The 19,640-nt window shown below is 42.9% G+C and overlaps 1 protein-coding gene across 2 annotated transcripts in view; it reads right to left on the bottom strand.

Annotated features, from left to right (window-relative positions):
- The window catches only part of DEPTOR (DEP domain containing MTOR interacting protein), a 73,796-nt gene that overhangs the window by 53,640 nt on the left and 516 nt on the right, over positions 1 to 19,640 (bottom strand). The window contains exons 1-2 of one of the 2 annotated variants that reach the window (XM_042868817.1): positions 19,607 to 19,634; positions 19,359 to 19,453 (exon numbers count right to left, since the gene is read on the bottom strand). In XM_042868817.1, coding sequence (XP_042724751.1) covers positions 19,359 to 19,444 — 86 coding nt within the window. In that variant the 5' untranslated portion in view covers positions 19,445 to 19,453; positions 19,607 to 19,634. Of the gene's footprint in view, positions 1 to 19,358; positions 19,454 to 19,606; positions 19,635 to 19,640 lie in introns of those variants that run through there. The other variant, XM_042868818.1, reaches the window with a different exon arrangement.

The following is a 19,640-nucleotide window of genomic DNA, read 5'->3' as shown; positions in this document are numbered from 1 at the left end:
GATACTGGAAGACACCATCTAAATACTGTATGTCCTACATGCCATCATCTTTCAAGAACTGTAAGTTCAATGAGACTCAAAGAAGCAGCGCTGTTCTGGTATAGGAAATGATTAGACAGTTGTATTGGAGCAATTGAATCACGGCCTGAACCTCTGATTGATCACCCGAGGCGAGCACTGAGTCAGCCAGGGAAGCACAGGTGAAGGCAATTCACATGTGTGACCAGAAGGAGTGGAGCCTGGCTGCACTCTTCCAGAACCCATTTAAGGGCTGACTGCCAGCAAGGAAGGATCTCTCTCTCTGGAGATTGCTCCTTGTGGAGTTTCTTGTGAGTCTACAACACTAGTGAACGCTTTTCTTTTTATCTCTGATTGTCTTTCCAATGTGATAATCTTACTAGCCTAAGTTCTCTGTATACTTATTTATTATATGATACATTCCAACATCTGTATACATATTGATCTTACACCAGTCTCGTCAGGAAGGAGAAAAAAAAAAAAGACATTGGCATTGGCCTTACTGAAGTAAACTAGGAGAGGAACGTAACTGTCTATAATCTTTCGGGTAAGTTAAAAGCAGAGGGCAAGAAAGTCTACCCAAGTGATACTGAGAGAAGCTAAGGTCAAAATCAGACAAAGTTTTGGAGCAGAATTTTTAATTTCTTACTTGAAGTAATTATTTACCAACCTTCTGGAGAAATGTGATCAAGGATCCAGTCAGAAGACCTTTTGGTCCTGTCTTTTATGCTTACGGTATGTATGCTGATTTCTGTAAACAACCTTGGGAGTATTACAGGTAGGAAGAATATCTTGGGATGCTCTATAGCAGGAATTATGGCCTACTGAAAGTCCTGTTTCAACTGAGGAAAAAGATTTCAAGTCCTGCCTATTCTGAGGCATTTGGTGATTAAATTAAGTAGAAGTGGTTATGTAGATAAATAGACAGAAACCATCATGGAAGGGCTCACTAGAATTTGTATTAGATTCCATGGGAAACAAGTCATAGAAGTTTGTCTTTCCCATAAGGGTGTGTTTTCTCTTAATGAACTAATAGATGCAATTAGCTTATAACACATTAATTGCTGAGTGTATGAACTGAAGCGTGCACGCAGGAGGCTGGGTTTGCATATCAGGGCAGTATCTCTGTGAGACAGCAAGGGAGAAGCCAAAGCAAATGCTAATAACACACCACGTTGTCTAAATTTAATTCTTGATTTTGTGCAATGATGTGAATGCAGCATTATTCAATGGACTAAACAATCCATATACATGAAGTGTGCATTATGAGGTATGTAGTCATACGTAACTCACAAAAACATGCTTTATTGTTCTAAAAGAGAGAACAGGATGCGTTTGAGGGTTTTGCTTGCATGCATATTACTTCCACATAAACCACTGACACCTGCCATTCTTGCTAAAGCACTCGAGTTGTCAGTAGGATAAAAGATGTTCGCAATTGTAAGCATGATTCCTTGTTTTTGCAACAGACTACTACTTGGTTTAAATTTTTATTGTGCAGCTATGCACTAGTCCTTAGATGGCTTACTGGAAGGACTGGTATTAAACTGGACTGTCATTAGTTTATAGTCAGCATGACACTTGTATCATGTTTTCCAACAACATCTGAGGAAAATTCTATGGTCTTTGTGACATACAACTGTGTGGAAAAAGTGGTTGGGTGTCTGCTGTGAGGAAATTCTATCAGCTGGCCAGCAGCATCCATAATGACCAAGGGGCAGGTCTTTATCCTTGTTAAATCAAAGCAGAGAAGCCAGGAGCCATGGCAGAGGACCACTTTGCCCTCTCCACCTCCCAAATCTGCATTTATCTTTGTGTGAAGCCTCTGTGTCCTGTTGGATTTCCTGCCTCCACATACGACACCCACTCATCCTGCTGAGACTTGGATCACTGGGTTTGTAGGCACCATTCAGCCCTCAGTTGAGAAGCTACCATGAATGGCTAGCTGGCTGTAGAGTCATTGTCACCCTGCTCTATTTAAGCCTGGAATTTGTCTCATCTTACATAGTGTCATATGAATTTTTATTTTATTTACTGAAATAATATAAAGTGTATAATTATTAAAGTAAATATATCAAAATGGGATAGAAGTCTGAGGAGATTCATATTACAGCCTTTTTCTGTTCTCTTAAGTTGTCATGTTTGCTTAAGAAAAACATTGCTTTAAGTGTGAAATATGACCTTCACTGCCAGCTACAGGCAACAAAGCAGTATAATCCCAATTAACATTCTGCTCATTTATATATTTTTTTTCTTCAAGAGAAATTTGTAATATTTCACAAGGCTTTACAGGAAGTGACAAATGAAGAAGAAATTTATCACCATCTACAGAGAAGAATGCAGAATGTGTTGGAAAACTATTGATTGCTCCAGAGTACACTGAATTAGTTCCAAACGTATCTATGCCAAATGATAATTTTACTCAACAATTCTGAGACATAACATTGCAGCATTGATTTTTTTGAAAACAGAAACAATTATATTATGATAAACAATGGTTTAATGATAAAGAATGTTCCTATCTGGTTTAAATCACCTTTTTTATCTAGGCTGTACAAGCACGTAGAGGGAACAGTTATGGTTATGAAAGGAGATTAGTCAGTGACTCAAAGTTACTCATGCACTTAAATTCTGGTAGTCTAATGAAGAACCCTATCACTAAGGAAAATATACTAATAACAATTAATTTAAAGACTAGTTCTATATAAAGGATTTTACTTTTACAAAAATCTAGCCTCGGAATTACTTCTTTGAGCTCGCTTCTACATCAGATACTTGACACAAACAGATACACAGCTGCTGCATAACCACTCTTTATGAGCAGTTCCTTCTGTCAGTCTGCTATGAAAGATCTTGTCATGCTTGATTAGGCCTTGTTAAATGTTCAGAAGTTGATGAGCTTTGAAAAGATAAACATTACAGAAGCATTTTTCCTCTGCTCTTAAAATTAAATGGAAAATTTCCTTTAAAATGATAAATGAGTAAGTAAATAAATACATAAGGAGCCTAGAGAAGTTTTGCTTGCTTCAGCAAACAGCCTGCTCTCACTGCTGGGCCATGTGTTTGACATTTCTCATTCCAGGCTAAATAATCTCTCCACGCATGTAGAAAGCTCAGTGAACAGGTATTCATGTGCTCTGACGGTAAATTCAGACGGTGACTTATCATTGCTTTAACAGCTCAGAACGTGCACCCTGATCCTTATTCACCAAGTAACAGCATTGGCTGTACATATGATCTCAGCTGTAGTTGAATGCTGGTTGATCTAGATTACAAAAATATGGTTATGTTTACAATGTACTCCAAGCTGTGGTTCGGGCCTGAACTTGAATCCAAAACAATGCTGGGAATCACACACACACAGAATGGCCCAGGTTGGAAGGGACCTCGAAGATCATGAATCTCCAACCCCCCCTTGCTCCCTAGCAGGGCCACCAAGCTCCACTTTTAATGCTGTCCAGGCTGCCCAGGGTCCTATCCAACCTGGCCTTGGAGCCAATAATTTGGAATAGACCTCAAGATGGGCAACAAGATAGAAACAAGCCAGAAGTCAGGGCCTGCACTCAACCTTGACACAAACTCAGATATTCACTCACTGTGAGTGTGAATGGCCCAGTTACTCCTAAATCCAATTTATTTATTCAGGTCATCCCAGGTAACCAGTGATAAGACAAGAGGTAAATAATGGTGTTAAGTTGCACCAGGGGAGGGTCAGGTTGGAAATTAGGAAAAAATTTTCTCAGAAATAGTGGTGTGGTATTGGAACAGGCTCCACAGGGATGTAATGGAGTCACCGACCCAGTGGTGGTGAGGAAATGTGGAGATGTAGCACTGAGAAACATGGTTAGTGGGCATGGTAGGGATGGGTTGGGGTCGGACTGGATGATCTCAGTGGTCTTTCACAACCTTTATGATTCAATCATTCTATGATTCGACATCGCCTGTCCTAAAGAAAGGAGGATCTATGGGCAGCCAGGGGTGGTTGCTCCCAGATGGTAGGAAGACCACAGGGGGACAGGTAGGTCATAAGTACATCTCACTATAGCCACTCAGACCATGGTGGCACGCAACAAGCATGCCGTGGTTTAGTCATTCTTCCAAAGTCTAACCTCTTCTGAGGTGGGATAGTGATTTTTTTGCATGAAAACATGTGCTGTGTTTCTGCCTGCAACAAAATGTCTCAATTCCAGTCTACTGGAAGTTTTTCCCAGCTACTAAAAGTTTAAGCAATTTTTTCTTTCCATGTTTATTGTTTTTTCTCCGGAACAGTTTACGCAATCCCTTTTTCTTCCTCCTTTGCCCCAGTAATGCGTCTCTCAAGAGTAATGTTGTTACTGGCTTCGTATAAACTCAGATGTTCCAGATTCATCAGAAAAGAAATCAACATGAAGCACAAATATATTTCATATGAAATTATGTAGAATACACTGTTTCATCTGGTGTTGATTTACAGATTTAAAAAACAAATCATGTGAAGTTCTTAATATGTTCATTTGGAACAGCTCTAGACCCGCTGCAGCCAAACAGAGTGAATGCAAGCAATTATCCTGCAAACACCACTGCTGGATTCATTATAGTCTGCCTAAAATACAGCACTTGTAAAATACAGCACTTTATAGGAACCACTATGAAATATTTCAAAGGATCTAGTCCTTATGTCACCGTGATAAAGAAAAAAGGTACAAAGAGGAAAAGACAAATATCATTACTCTCAGTGTGTTGAGAGAAATACTATAACTTTAAAAAATAACCAGGATAATGGTGGGGCACGTAACTGATTTATTAACAGGCTTTTCACTGTATCCATAAGGGCTAAGGAATACGTCTCTTTATTTTGCAAACATATTATCAGAGGAGACAAGGGAAGAAATTGTTAACAGCTCTTATACCTCCTTCACCTTTAAGGTAGACTGAAATTCCATTTTACACATGCAAAGTTGTGGGACTGCAGGACTATGGAAAGGCAATAATTTATTCATGCACAAAAACAAACAGTAAATTGGCACTTTTTACACAAAGTTTACATGCGATGATCTGAGAACACTTGATCTTCTTGTCCCATTGCTGTGCTGGCAGTAAGACAGTAGGAGCAGGTGGTTTGCCCTGAGATTACTTCTCTACTTGTAATGCCAACATGACACAGCCAATGTGATTTCTGGCATTACGGTGATGTTTCAGCCTTTAAGCACGTATTACTCCTTATATAGCCCTCATTCTCCTCTCTATCATAATTTTTCAAAGACTGATACAAAACAAGTATGCCCAAAGTATGTGCACTTTCATTTCCGCTCGTAAGTTCTTAATAAATGAATCTAAAGATAAACTTATATTCACTTTGAAAAGCTCCGTTGGTGGTGGAATGAGTTGAAATGTTGGCACCTCATGAATCTCACATAATCTGGGGTAAAATCCTGGCCTGAATTAAGACAGCATACAACGAACCACATTATCACCTTCACATTCATCATAAAAATACAGATTTAGGGACTGAGAGATTTCAAAAGTTTTTGAACATTTGCTTGGAACTGGATTTTTCTAGCCCTTAAATTTGCTTGAAACCTGGACATAGTGAAAGAAGTGGTACTGTCAACCACCACATCACTTGTACAAACTAACCCAACTGATGATCCACTGAAGAAAGTCAGGAAATATTCTCTCAAGCCCTCCCACCAGTACAACGGATAGGATGATAATCACTGGTTATTAAACAGTAACAAAATCTTGATAATATCACTTACTACAGCTAAAACAATATGACATCACACCATGTTTTCATGAAACTGAGAGTAATTCAGGTTGGAAGGGAGGACTCAAGGTCATCTGGTCAAACCTTTGTTCAAAGCAGGTCCAGTTAGTACAAGTTACTCAAGAGTAAGTCACAAGTTGAGTTGAGACTTCGATATCTGTAAGGATGGAAACTCCAAAATTTCTCCAGGTCCCTATCCATTTTTTGTCCTATCCTCATGGCAAATAGTTTTCTTCAGACATCTTATAAGGCTTCCTTTTGCTAATTGCACTCACTGCCTTTTGTCCTATCCCTGTGCAACTCCAAGAAGTCTCTCTCCTTGTCTTCCCCACTAACTTTCATTTACACAGGTGCAACCCACAGTAACTAACAAATAATTCTCAAAACAGTATCTGTACAATCTCTTTTTGAATTTGTGTGTGATAATGCTACTTATGCCTTCTTCATATCACACTCTCACTCTATTTCCTCTGACTGAGCACCAGAATAGCAATTTAAGCTAGAAATTATTCTTTCCATGTCTTATTAAAATTGATTTCAGCTAGAGGAAAGTCTAAGTTAATTACATCCTGAGAATCAGGAAACAATTAACAGCTTTCTATTTTATCACCTTGATTTCTACACTATACAGTTTTACACTTCTGCAGAAAAGGATGTGCAATTATCAAGAGAAGGATCTTTTTTGCAAGAAATGAAAGGAAATTGTTCTGCTGCAAACAATCAGCGCTATAAATAATTCTTAGCTAGTATCTCTTCAGAAGTCATTTCCTTTATTTGCAATCCTATCTTTGAGTGATGTGTTGGCCATGTGCTGTCAGACTCTCTTCCCAGAGTGGATGTGCATAAGTGTTGGGCTCTGAGTCCTCAGACAAGCTCTCACAATTTCAGCTTCGTGTGAATGTTCCGCAATGCTCATTTGAATTAAATTAAAAATGATTGTTTTTATGAACCCTGTTATAATTATGCCCTAAGTTTGGATTGCCTGCTACATCAGAGCTGAGAATGGCTTGTGAAAACACAAAGGAATACACTGCTGTAAGAATCCCCAGTGCTTTGAAGATACAAGTCACAATGTGAGGAGCCACAGATACAACATGCAAACACTTCTTTTTAACTCCTGCCAATAAACACATTTGGCCCAATATAGCAAGAAAATGGTGCAAACCCAGAGCCAGTAGATGATACAGCAATTCAGCTGAACAATAATGGGAACATTATGGCAATATACCAATTTTGGCAATAGCTCTCAGTGAGACAAACAAGGAAATAAAGGCAGGGAAAACTCCACAGTGCGAGGTGAAAGACCTCTGTGCAAGATGGCAGCTGTGTTCCTAAAGGATGGGAGAATCTTCCAAATCAGGTAGATTTTATGAGATCCATAAATTATAGATATGAGAGTGTTGATGCTGCTTTTCATCAGAAGACCTTTGGATTTCTCACCTCTGGGGCAGTCACAATTCTCCTCCAGAATATTTGTAATTCCAATTTCTCCCTATTATCTCATATCTCAAGACTTGTTCTGTGCTTTGCCCTTGGCAAACATCATCTTGTTTGGCTCTTATCTAGATGGAATGCCCTTGGAAAGATAATTTCCTCAGCTCTTCATCTCAATCACATCGCCCATCTCCCTGATTTCTTCCATCTTCTCCTCCTCCTCTTCTGTCATATCAAACATTATATTACTGTGCTTATCTTTACTTTCAAGATCCCATCTCTGCTATCACCACCTCTCAAGCAGTGTTGGCTTCTGCTCTAGCTGTCCATTTGGTTCCATCTTTGCAATAAGGTTTTAAATCTTCAAGCAAGGAGTTTCTGCTTGTTGTCTCAACAGGAGACACTCCCACCCAAACATCCACAGAGATATGGAAGCAGTGCCCCAAATCCTACCCAGCACTGCTGTGATCTCTACCAAAAAGCATAACAACTAAGCAGGTGATGTGCAGAAGCTGTACTTCCAAAACAATAACCAGCAGTTTCACAAGTCCTGTTCTCTCTGCACACACCTGTATCCATTTGCTATCCCTTCATTTTACACTTGGACTATAAGCAGTATGGGAGTGAGGCCATCGTTCCATCTGCTGCATTGTGCCTTGCACTGCTCTGGGATGTCATCTTCAGGATCCCCAGTATAAATGGGCTTTTATTCTTTGTAGTACTGAAAATCAGCAGCATGTGGCTTTTGGCAGCCTAATGATGAGACAGGCCAAAAGATATGTTGTCCATCCAACAGCAGTGTATCATGACCAGAGGATGTCTGTCCAGCTGCAGGCATTTGTTTGAAGTATCAAACAAATCAAATATGGAATCTCTCATGTTCACGGAAAATTCTGAAAAAGCAGCTGAGCCTAGGATCTCACCTTAAGCATTTTGACATTTTAAGTTCCAATTGTAATAGGGAGCTACTGCCAGTGACTGGATAAAATCACTGGTTAGCAAAGTGCACAGTTTTATTTGTCAGAATAAACATAGCAAAATAGGGTCCCACTCTGATTTCAGGTACATTTCCAGCGTTTTTTGGCAATAATCTTTGCTTCTTGCTTGGTCTCCTCTGCCGAGCTAGTAAGTGAAATGCACTCAGGAAGAGGTTTAATAAACTCTCAAGATGCCACAAGGTAAGTAGGACATAGCAAGGTAAAAATGGGCAAAAAGAGTGAAAAGGGTCACCTGGCCTGGCACAGCTGTATCATAGTTCAACTCCATCAGAAGTCAATAGGATTGTGGAGTCTCTGGAGCTGCTCACCTCTGACTCCAGGCCAGCTGAATTTCTCCCTTGTACTGTCATTGGCATTGGATATCAGGAAAAACTTTTTCTCTGAAAAAATGTTCAGGCATTGGAATGGACTTCCCAAGGAGGTGAGAGAGTTGCCATCCCTGGAGTGTCGAAGAAAGGTGTAGATGTTGTACACAGGGACATGGTTTAGTGGGCAATGTTGCTGGTAAGTGGACAGTTGGACTAGACGATCTTAGAGGTCTTTTCCAAACCTTAATGATTCTATGATTCTGAGACCACTGTAACCTGGCTGAGCTCCACAGGCTGCTCACCATAGGGTCAAATAAGCACTACTGCAGCCCTCCAGCAGAGCAGGAGACCGACTCCCCTGCCCTTTTCTGTGGCAGCAGCCTGACACACCAGCTCAATTCTGCTGTAAAACCCACTGCCGACAGCCCCTGGTGTTCCACACAAACCAGAGAGCTCTCTTCTTGCAAAACCCTGTGACACAGCTGTGGTACCTCATGTTATCACCCACACAATTGCGAGGAAATGAAGAATTACAGCTCCCTTATGGAAAAACTAGCTTCTGTACTTGCTTTGAATTATGAAGCCCAAACAGGCATATTTTTTAATTATTTGTTAAGTGCACCTTTGATACCAGTATGCATTTACTGGATTGAGGCACTCATAAGAAATAAACTAAGAAGACTACAAAATTATAGAGCTGATAATGAAGATGGAAGCTGCATTCTGAAGCAGCGCTGTCATACTGGTAGCATTGTGATGTGCTGGTCTTACGAACTGCATAGTATAATTTGTAATATATACATCAACATTTGACTCTGTTCATGCACAACACCAACAGGAGCACAGAAGTAAAGCTAAAAACCTTGAATGAGAAATAAACCAAACAGAGTGCCAACAAGTGGTTTCTGGGCCACCTGTTTCTTCTTTCCATCAGGCGCTTAAACTCAACCTTATTTTTATAGTCCACCTTCCACAGAAGTCTGAAGTTAGGAGATAGGAATCAAGCAAATATCTGTCCTCAGTTGTGTGCAGGCAAATGAAGAACGGAGTGGGTGGCCAAGCAAACCCAGCAGTGGCTGTATGGTGCCTTCTCTCTGTCCCTGACCATGCATTTCTGTCTGCTTCCTTCCCCAGCACTGGCACTGCATGCTGAGCCTGTTCAGAAAGTTAATCTTTTCTCACTTCTTTGCAACTGACGTAATTCCCTGAACTTTGGATCCCATGAACATCAGTGAGAAGTGTAAAGGAAGCAATAAGAGCAGGACTGAGGCAGCCTGCAGATAGATCTGCTGTATCAGAAAATCACAGTCTTAAACAGCAGCTGAGTGAAACGGTGTAAGATTGTTTCTCCCCCCATGCTTCTCCAGAAAAAGCTTTTATGTGGTCATGTGGTGAATCAGTTTGTGAAGACTCAACTGAAAACCCAACAAAAAGCCCTTCTGATCACTGCCACGGTGCAGGTCACCATGTGGGGACAGTCCAATGATGTTTAAGCCAGTCTGAATGAAGTGAAGCCTCAAGCAGGGAACTAGCACTACTGATGGCCACTGCCTGGAGGCTCCTCCAACTTCACGGGCTCCTTCAGAGCCTGACTGAGCCTCTGGGCTTCCTTTTCCCTTGCTCTGTGCTTCCATGAAACTTGTTCCCCCTCTATGCTTCAGAATTTTCCAAAAATGAACGACCACGGCTGCACTTTTTTACACTTCCACTCCCACTCTCCTGGTGTGTGCACTCTCCTGGCAGTGCAGTTTTAAATACTTTGTCCTTCTTTAAGATCACTGCTATTCTTTCTGCTGCAAGGAACAAAGGCACTTTCACAATACAGTCATGTCTTCTTAAGGCCATAAGAAAAAAGTGAGGTTCAGGACAAAGGACAATCCTGCAAACAAATAAAAACAACAACAAAAAACTAGCACAACTGTTGCTGATATTTGATATGAAATTGATTTAAAACTCCTCACTTTTCCTTCTGCTGAGGCAACCTGCCTTTGCAAAACTGCCTCACCATACCATTCATAATACTATGTCTTAGTGAAACCTCTGTAAGTAAGGACTCTTGTTAAGGTTTAAGCTGTTTTTAAATCCAGTGGTTTATACATCAGAATTGTTTAGAATGTGTATTTCTATGCCCTGCTCTTGTTTAAGGAAAACCAGCAAGCCAACATGTAAAATGTGGTTCACCCAATGAATGCCAGCACTTCTGCTGAGATCTCCAGCTTTGCAGTTCCCATCATTAAGACTCTGTTATTATTAGCACCTCACTGCAGTTTCTCTTCAAAGACTGCTTCTATACTTTGTTTTGTGTTGCTTTTTTATGGGATGTACTCTTCTTTCAAGCCTAGGCACCTGTTTATGTTCTCACCACAATTTTCATTCCATCTGCCAATTCTTCATTGGTTTAACCTCTTCCCACAGAAGTTTGAATAGGTGATTGTATTCAACCCTTGCCTTCAACACAGAACAATTAACAGCAAATGTGGCCACAAAAAACAAGCTGTGCCAGGAAGAGAGAAGCAAAAGAGTCGACCACAAAGCAGAGGTTTCAAATATAAACAGCAGAATAAGCAGTAAGAAAGGTGGAAGGGTCTGGCCCTTTGGGAGGGACTGCCTGTTTCTGAGAGCAGGCCCTAAGCCAGGAGGTGTCTCCAAGCCAGCACTCAGCGCCTGGAGAGTTGATAGTGGGAATGAAGAAGCCTATGGCAGGAGGTCAACTGGACTGCAAGAAGCTCACATTTGCTGCTCTGACAGTATCCTTCAAGTTCTTAAATTTTACATCACAGAAAGCACTGAAATTCTTACATTTTTACACTTCAAAAAGCACCAGAGTCTACAGATAAAAGGAATAGCTTGATTGGCATGTGGTGCACAGATCACTGCCTCGTCCTTGTCCATTTATCCAACAGCAAAAGCTGGCTGACCTCTTTCCTGGCTTCAGCCAAGTCTTACTCTACAGATGTTACTCTGGAGGGAGAAAGGAGTGGGTTCTTTCTCAAACACTGTCCCCAGAGCTTCCCCCATCCCATTCCATCCCACACCATCCCATCCCATCCCATCCCATCCCATCCCATCCCATCCCATCCCATCACACGCACTGTAAGTTTTGCATCTCCACACTGCAGCGGTACTTTTTTCTGTGCTTTGGGGATGTCACTCTTAGGCTCTGTGTTTGCTGCAAAAACCTGCCACAAGCTGTGGCCAAGATTTGTGTTGCAAGAGCTTTATCTTTCTTCTGAGCACACAGTGCCTACCCCTGCAGGGACTTGATGAATAGCTTGAATTCCTAGGCGCTATCACTATACAAATAGTAAATAACAACGACAAGCGATAGGAGCACTCCTGTCATGCTGCCAGCCTATGGCTGCTGCCCCCACAGCAGTTGGGGCTGTGCACCAAGCGCAGCACACAGCAGAGTGAGGCTGACTATGGAATATTAATCCTTCCTTCCCTGAACAAGCATCGACATCAGAGCAGTCTCCTTTACCTGTACATAGGCAGTTCCTATAATCTAAAATAAATAAAACCCATGCTTGCACACGCTACACATACAGTACCCTTTGCTTCCTTGCTAATCTCTGCTAACCTGAGACAGAGGTTAATGATTCACTCCATCTGGAATGGAATACACAAAATATACAGCCCAAACCACTCTTACAACATCCGCCTTACTGTGTACATAGAGCAAGAGTGATCACTGTTTGCACACGCATTGTTAGCTACTTTAACTCAGAGCCGCTGACTGGAGCAACTCAATTATTGAAACAGCTTAAGGGAAAGACCCGAGCAAATGATAGCCTTCCATCTGAATTTACAGAAATGCTGAAAAACCAGAAATTTTACAGAAAAACAGGAGAAATTGACATTCCTGGCCCAGGAACCTTAGGTACATATACGTATGTGTATATATGTATGTATATGTACACACACCTGTATCATAGAATCATAGAATATTCTGAACTGGAAGGGATCCATAAATTATTGACCATTGAATCATATATGTATATGGCACCATCGACATAAAGTTAGTACAAACACACAAGATTCCAAGACATGAGAAGGTGCATCGGATAACAGAGATTCTAGAAAAACTGAATGTATACATTTATAAAATTAATTTACCTGAGTTAAAATGTATAACTAAATGTGTTATGATAGTACTGATTTAGCAGAAAGCTTATTGATTTCAAAGAACTCCATTTTGCAACCTTCCCAATCTTCACTTCGAAGTCCTCCTTTCCTTTCAGGGCGTTCCTCTGGTGGAATTTCACAGTGAAGACTGCCAATTTTTTGGCTGCTTGATTTTGGAAAACAAATTAATGACAGTGAAATTAGTTGGACAGAAAGCTTGGGAGCACTTTGTTCCACAAAGATCTGATGATATAACCTTCCATGACTTATCTGCCCTGAAGAAGTAAGCAGATACAAGCCTTCTCAAGTGAGACAAATGAAAATTATTTTTTCAGGGTCAGTTTTGAGTCCAATTAGGAAGCCCTTCGCTAATGGAAATGCAGCCACTGGTGGAGAACTAAAGTTGGTGCAAGAACGTGGTGCAGGGGGTAAAAAAGTACATACAGTACTAGATAGGCTTAGGAAGATCACAAAATCTAACCTCAATGAATTCTATCTCCAGACATGGCATATAAGATTGATTGATATCTGACGATCACTCTGAACTTGTCTGTAGGGGAAATGACCCCTGGGTAGTTCTGTATCTTAACTGCTCACACTCCTTTTAGTGAGTCTCTATACTGTCACAGTTGTGCATCACTGGAGTGTTAATGCTGTTCTAAGGACAGTGATAGCATCTGATAAATTATTTAACAATATGCTTAATATATTTCTATGATACATCAATACATTAATCCCATGATCACTTGATTGCAGTTCTCTAGTAACTGTTACTGCTATGCACCACTGGGTTAATTGCATCTTCGAATGCCAATGAACTTTTGACCCTTACAAGAGTGAAAAAGGTTGACTGTTTACTGCTTCAAATAAGAAAAAAGTTTATGGACCTGTAAGTGCTATCATACTGCAGAAGTTAATGACTCTGATAGTTATGCACTCTGATGTATTAAGAAGTTTTCATAAGTGATAATGAAGCAAGACCCATGGAAGACCACTGAGAACTGATACTTGACGTTTCTCTCTCAGCTTCAAAATTTACATCTGTCACATAAAACCTCTTTTGTAAAACAAAAGTCACATGAAAACTCTGATAATAAGGCAAACAAATTTCTGTTGAACCGTATCTTACATTTTGTCTCTCCAAGAAGTACATAAGAAAGATGTTTCATTTTTCCCTAAGCAGAAAGAAAGAAGACGCTGAACTATAGGTACTACTCACACAAAGCCCGTCTAAAAGCTTCCTAACTATTTATCAAAACAATTAACTGAAGTGTTAATTGGGAAGGTGCTGCCTCGCCTATAGGCTTGTGAAAAAGGCGCATTTAAAAATCTGCTGAGAAGAAGCACTAAATATCATTACAGTTACACCGAATTCAGACAGCTGCAACGTGTACACAAAGGCAATTTCTAATAAAATAAAAATAAAAAATAAGTGCTTTTTAAAATCTTGCTCTTTGGTCAACTGATGCCTGAAGACAACCTGAATGATGGCTTACATTTATAAGAGAAATGAGAGACTCTCAGAAGATACAAGAGTTCAACAGCAATCTGGGATCAAGAAAAAATTAGTTGCTGAGTCAACTAATTATTATCAGTCAACTCTGGCTGGACAGGCAGTCAGCAAGTACATCAAAACATTCCTGTTGGAAAAACCACTCTTGGTTGCCAGCTGTCTAAGTCACAACTAAGTCACAGAATCACTGAATCACCAAGGTTGGAAAAGACCTACAAGATCACCCAGTCCAACCATCCACCTATCACCAATAGCTCTCACTAAACCATGTCCCTCAACACAAAATCCAAACGTTCCTTGAACACCTGCAGGGTTGGTGACTCCACCACCTCCCTGGGCAGCCCATTGCAGTGCCTGACCACTCTTTCAAAGAAGTAGTATTTCCTAACGTCCAGCCTAAATTTCCCCTGGCGCAGCTTGAAGCCATTCCTATCACCAGTTACATGAGAGAAGAGGCCGACCCCCAGCTCACTACAGCCTCCCTTCAGGTAGTTACAGAGAGCAATAAGGTCTGCCCTGAGCCTCCTCTTCTCCAGGCTGAACATTCCCAGCTCCTTCAGCCTCTCCTCATAAGCCCTGTGCTCCAGACCCCTCACCAGCTTTGTTGCCCTCCTTTGAACACGTTCCAGGGCCTCAATGTCTTTCTTGCAGTGAGGGGCCCAAAACTGGACACAGAACTCGAGGTGCAGCCTCACCAGAGCTGAGGACAGGGGAACAATCACCTCTCTGCTCCTGCTGGCAACACCATTCCTGATGCAAGCCAGGATGCCATTGGCCTTCTTGGCCACCTAGGCACAGTGTTGCCTCATGTTCAGCCGAGCACCAATCAGTACCCCCAGGTCCATTTCCTTTACACAGTCTTCCAGCCACTCTGCCCCAAGCCTGTAGTGTTGCCCAGGGTTGTTACGGTCAAAGTGCAGGACATTTGGCCTTGTTGAACCTCATTCCATTGGCTTCAGCCCAGCGATCCAGCCTGTCCAGTTCTCTCTGTAGGGCCTTGCTACCCCCACTTGTTCTGGGCTGGGATTTTCCTTCAAAGCCTTTCTGAACTTGCTGGAAATTTCCCTGAGTCAGGTTGGAGCATCTTGCTGTGGGAGACTTGCAGCTCTGTCTGCAGCTATGGTCTGTCCATCCATCCTTGGCTGCGTGAATGGAGGACAGGCGTGGGTTTGTGATGGGAGGGAGCTTCCTGTGATGACCACACCAGTTCTCTGCAGGGTGCCTTTCAAACTGTCTGTATCTCTTCTTGTGTTTTGTGTCCTCATTCTGCATGTACTCTGATTTGCAGTGCTAGCAAGACTTTAATTTTTCTGCCAAGCAGTACTGAAATGGGCAAAACATGTTGCCTTCTGCTGGCAGGGAAATGAGGCTAGAATTGCCCCACTTCAGATAAAACCACGATCAATTTCAGTAGTGCTGTTACACACCCTCCTTGGATTACATGTCTAGCTGTGACTATCCTGGGCTGCATCAAAAGAAGGATGACCAGCAGGGCAAGGGAGATGATTGTCCTCCTCTACTCTGCCCTCAGAGGCCACACCTGAAGAACTGCATCCAGCACAATAAATATGCAGAGCTGTTGGAGCGGATCCAGAGGAGGGCCATAAAGGTGATCAAAGGGCTGGAGCACCTCTCCTGTGAAGAAAGGTTGAGGGAGTTCAGCTTGTTTAGCTTGGAGAAGTCTCCAAGGAGACTTCACTGCAGTCTTCCAGTACTTGAAGGGAGTTTACAAGCTGGAAGGGGACTGATTTTTTACACAGTCTGATAGTGACAGGACAAGAGGGAATGGCTTTAAACTAAAAGGGGGGAGATCTAGGTTAGATGTTAGAAAGAAGTTCTTTACTCAGAGGATAGTGAGACGATAGAACAGGCTGCTGAGAGGTTGTGGATGCCCCATCTCTGGAGACGAGGTGGTTGGCAACCCTGTGTGTGGCATGGATCTAGATAATCTTCAAGGTCCCTTCCAAACCAAGCCATTCTAGGATTATATGACTACCCAAAGCACCATGGCCGAGGCACTTCCCTTCAGGCACATCCATAGAGGATGTACTGCATGCCCAGTCCCCAGGCTGCACACAGGCAGGTGTCTGAAGGTGGGCTGAGGCTAGTAATGGCACTCCATGTCTCCAGGAAGACAAACACCACACACTCCTTCTGAGCACAAGTTTCTTCAGGAGATCATTCTTCAGATCATTTGTAACCTATTAAGGACATCCATATTGCAGCCATTCACAAATGAAAGAGCTCACCTCTGAACAGCCATAGGGTGTAAAAAGTGTAGCTGAGCTAGGGAAGACTTGATGTGGGGGCAGCCAGTGCTTCTAGGCAGCCCCAGAGGTCTGTCCCCTTGCAGAGCTATCAGTGCCTGGAGAGCCCTCAGCCAGACCATGCCCATACAACCACTTAACCTTCTCATTCTAGTCTTCTGAGGCTGCTATAGGGTCTGTCCTGAAGGGCCACACTGCTGGGATCAGGGAGTCTTCAGCTTTGTGTCATGGCCACCAGCCTGGTAACTAAAAGGCCTATCAAGACCCAAACTTCAGAAGTCCTCACCTTAAAAAATCTGTTCCTATTAACCAACAGAAAGAGTTGGTAAAGTATTTGCTTAGCCAGCTGCTGGCTTTAGAGGCAGAGGACCTTACCAGATGCGAAAATTTACCATATCAGCTAACCTACAGCTCAAGGTCCTTTATTTTTCACCCATGAACCACAGAACAGAATTTACATCACAGCCTCATCTCCCATCTTTGGTCAGTTGCTGCTGACCAAAGCTGCTGTGTGACAGCCCGGTGCCAGCACCAGGTGCTGCAGTAGTGAGCTCAGCCCTCACTGCATAAAGAAGTCACAACCAAGGAGGGTCACACAGCAAGCAGGCCACAGAAATGGGCCAGTGAGACAAATGAGGCTGGGGTGAGACAAGCAATAGGACTTTTAAAGAGTCTTAATCAAGCAGCTATCACAAGCACCTGCGTTTAGACACATGTTGTTTAGTCTAGTAGAAGAGTATTTATACCTACATTTTCTTATTTATATGTAAGCAACACCATGCTTAGTTTCATCTTACACTTTACTCCCAAGTTATGCGTTCATCTTGCAGCATGCAACACCTGCCCATGTGCACTTTCACCCAAATACACACAGTCACCTGTCCTGCTGCATCACTCCCAAAAGGGCTTATCTGGCATTTGCAAGGATCACTAAGAATAGAGTACAGTACATTTCCTTGAATGCGCGACCGTGTTGATTTTCTATCGTCTGTTTGTCTGCCCCAGAGGCTTCTGAGATAACCAAACTTTGATCTTGAAAGCCCTCCATGTTCTCATTTAGCATTAACAATTATACACTTATCTTGGACAAGAAAAGGGAAACTTTAAATGCACGGTTAGCCAAAACTTGTCTACCAGCCAGTTTTCTGTCATCTATTCTGCAGCTGTTACTGTTTGGAAAACCCTTGCACAGAGCATCCCAAGAGAGAAACAGAACGAAGCTACCAGAGGTAAGGGAAGTTAGATGTTTTAGGGTGCAGTTTCCCAGGACAGCTCCAGCTGATTCAATAGATCCCTCCTGCCAGAATGGGAGATCTGCTTCTTCACCACCACCTCCCTTCCCTCCTTCTAGCTCCATATTCCCACCACACACCCTCATCTGTTTTGTGAGATGCTGGCAGTCATCATCTCACAAAACCAGCATGCTCACTAGGTGGCCACAATGGAAAGGTGCAAGGATGTGAGCTGGCACTGCATAGGACTACAGAACCGTGGGCAGAAGGGGAAGGGGAAGCAAATCTCTTCTGCAGTAGCTAGGTGTTAATGGAGGCTGTGCTATCAAACCAGTCCAGGGTGATCTAGGCCACTTCCAAGTACTCATGAGGGAATGCCCATAGGTAACTTCATAAGACCAAGATGGGGAATAATTACTTTGTAGATGATCTTGGCCAAAAATAGCATCACATTTAATTACCTTAATAAAATTAGGGACATGGTTTAGAGAGCAAGATGGTGATGAGTCAACACTAGACTAGATGATCTTAGACACCTTTTCCAACCTTAATGATTCTATGAAATTATAAGTGTCATCCTTGATTGTGACAGTAATAAGCTGACTGTGAGAGCCAGATTTGTTGAAGTTCTTCCATCCTCTCTTTAGGGAATGACTGCAAAGCTTTTGTTTTTACATTTAACTTAAAGGAATACAGAATGTCTTAAGTAGATCTCAATAGAAATTTTGTATTACAATTGAATATTCAGCTTTTTGTAAGGTGAGTTGGAAGTTGTAGGAGTTTTGTCAGCACTTTAACAAACTTCTTAGCACCAAGTCCACCCTACAAAGCCTGCATGCTGTTGTGTCCCAAACAGGCTGCCCAGGAAGGTGGTGGAGTCACCATCCTTAGAGGTGTTTAAGAAACCTGTAAATGTGACACCAAGGGACATGGTTTACTGGGCATGGTGTAATGGGTTGATGGATAAAATAGATCTTAGTGGTCTTTGCAACCTCAATGATTATATTATTTTATGATCCTTCACCCCAGGTTTCATTTCAAGCTGCTCAGATGAAGAATCTCAAGTATGGAGAAGTACTTGAGCCAAACCACAGAGATGTGTACTGCCCGAATACAGCTGTCACTGCTGTGCATTGCACCGTGCCAATGGTGCTTGCCATGTCAATGCTAGCAGTACCGATGTCAGTGCCTGTTAGCAGCAGCAGGGATGGCACCTGCCCAATCAAGCAACAGTGCTACTGTTCTGCAGTGTTGGTCTGGCACCTGAGCATGAAGTTCAAAGAAAATTCAAGCAAAAGCCACTGAGCACATCTTTTTCCATTCTCTTTCTAGTAACACATCTAACACACAGTAATAATAATGGGATATTTCCTCCTGAATCTCAATATTCATTGACAAGCCGAAAGCCTTACAATTCCTAGTCTCCTCCGTAGTGGATGGGTTCAGACTGAACCGAACACATCCCAGAAATTAAAAATTAACTGAGTCAAGCGTTGCAGTTAACAGTTTCGGCGCCGCACAGCCCCGCTCTCCCCGCGGGGATCCCTTCATCTGCGGCGACAGCGCAGCGGTCCGGGGGTTGCGGGCTGCGAGCAGCGGGGCCGGGCGGGCAGCGGGGCAGGTGCGGCTTCCAAGGGACGCGTCCTCACTCCCTCCCGCCGCCCGCCGGTACCCCGGTCCCACAGCACAGCCCGGGCAGGGGTACGGCACCGCTTACCGCAGCTGCTCGCCGGTCAGCAGGACCTCGGCCATGTGCTCCAGCTCGGTCGCTTTCTGCTGCATGCTGCTCATGCCCTCCTCCATCGCCGCCGCCTGCGGGCACAGCGCCTCGTGCTGAGGGGAGCGGGCTCCGGCCCCCTCTCTCCCTCCCCCCTCCCCACCCCCCCGGCCGCAGCTGCCGCCGCTGCAGCCCCGATCCCCCTCTCGTGGCCGGGGTCGCCGGCAGCCTTCCCCCGCCACGCTCACCTGGAGGACACGGAGTGCCGTTTCGGTTCGCTTC

Source organism: Lagopus leucura, unplaced genomic scaffold (assembly GCF_019238085.1).
Source record: "Lagopus leucura isolate 7727_CA_CO unplaced genomic scaffold, USGS_WTPT01 Super-Scaffold_100002, whole genome shotgun sequence".
Lineage (NCBI taxonomy): Eukaryota > Metazoa > Chordata > Aves > Galliformes > Phasianidae > Lagopus > Lagopus leucura.
The sequence above is the reverse complement of the archived record's forward strand: the minus strand, read 5'-3'. Positions and strand labels throughout refer to the sequence as shown.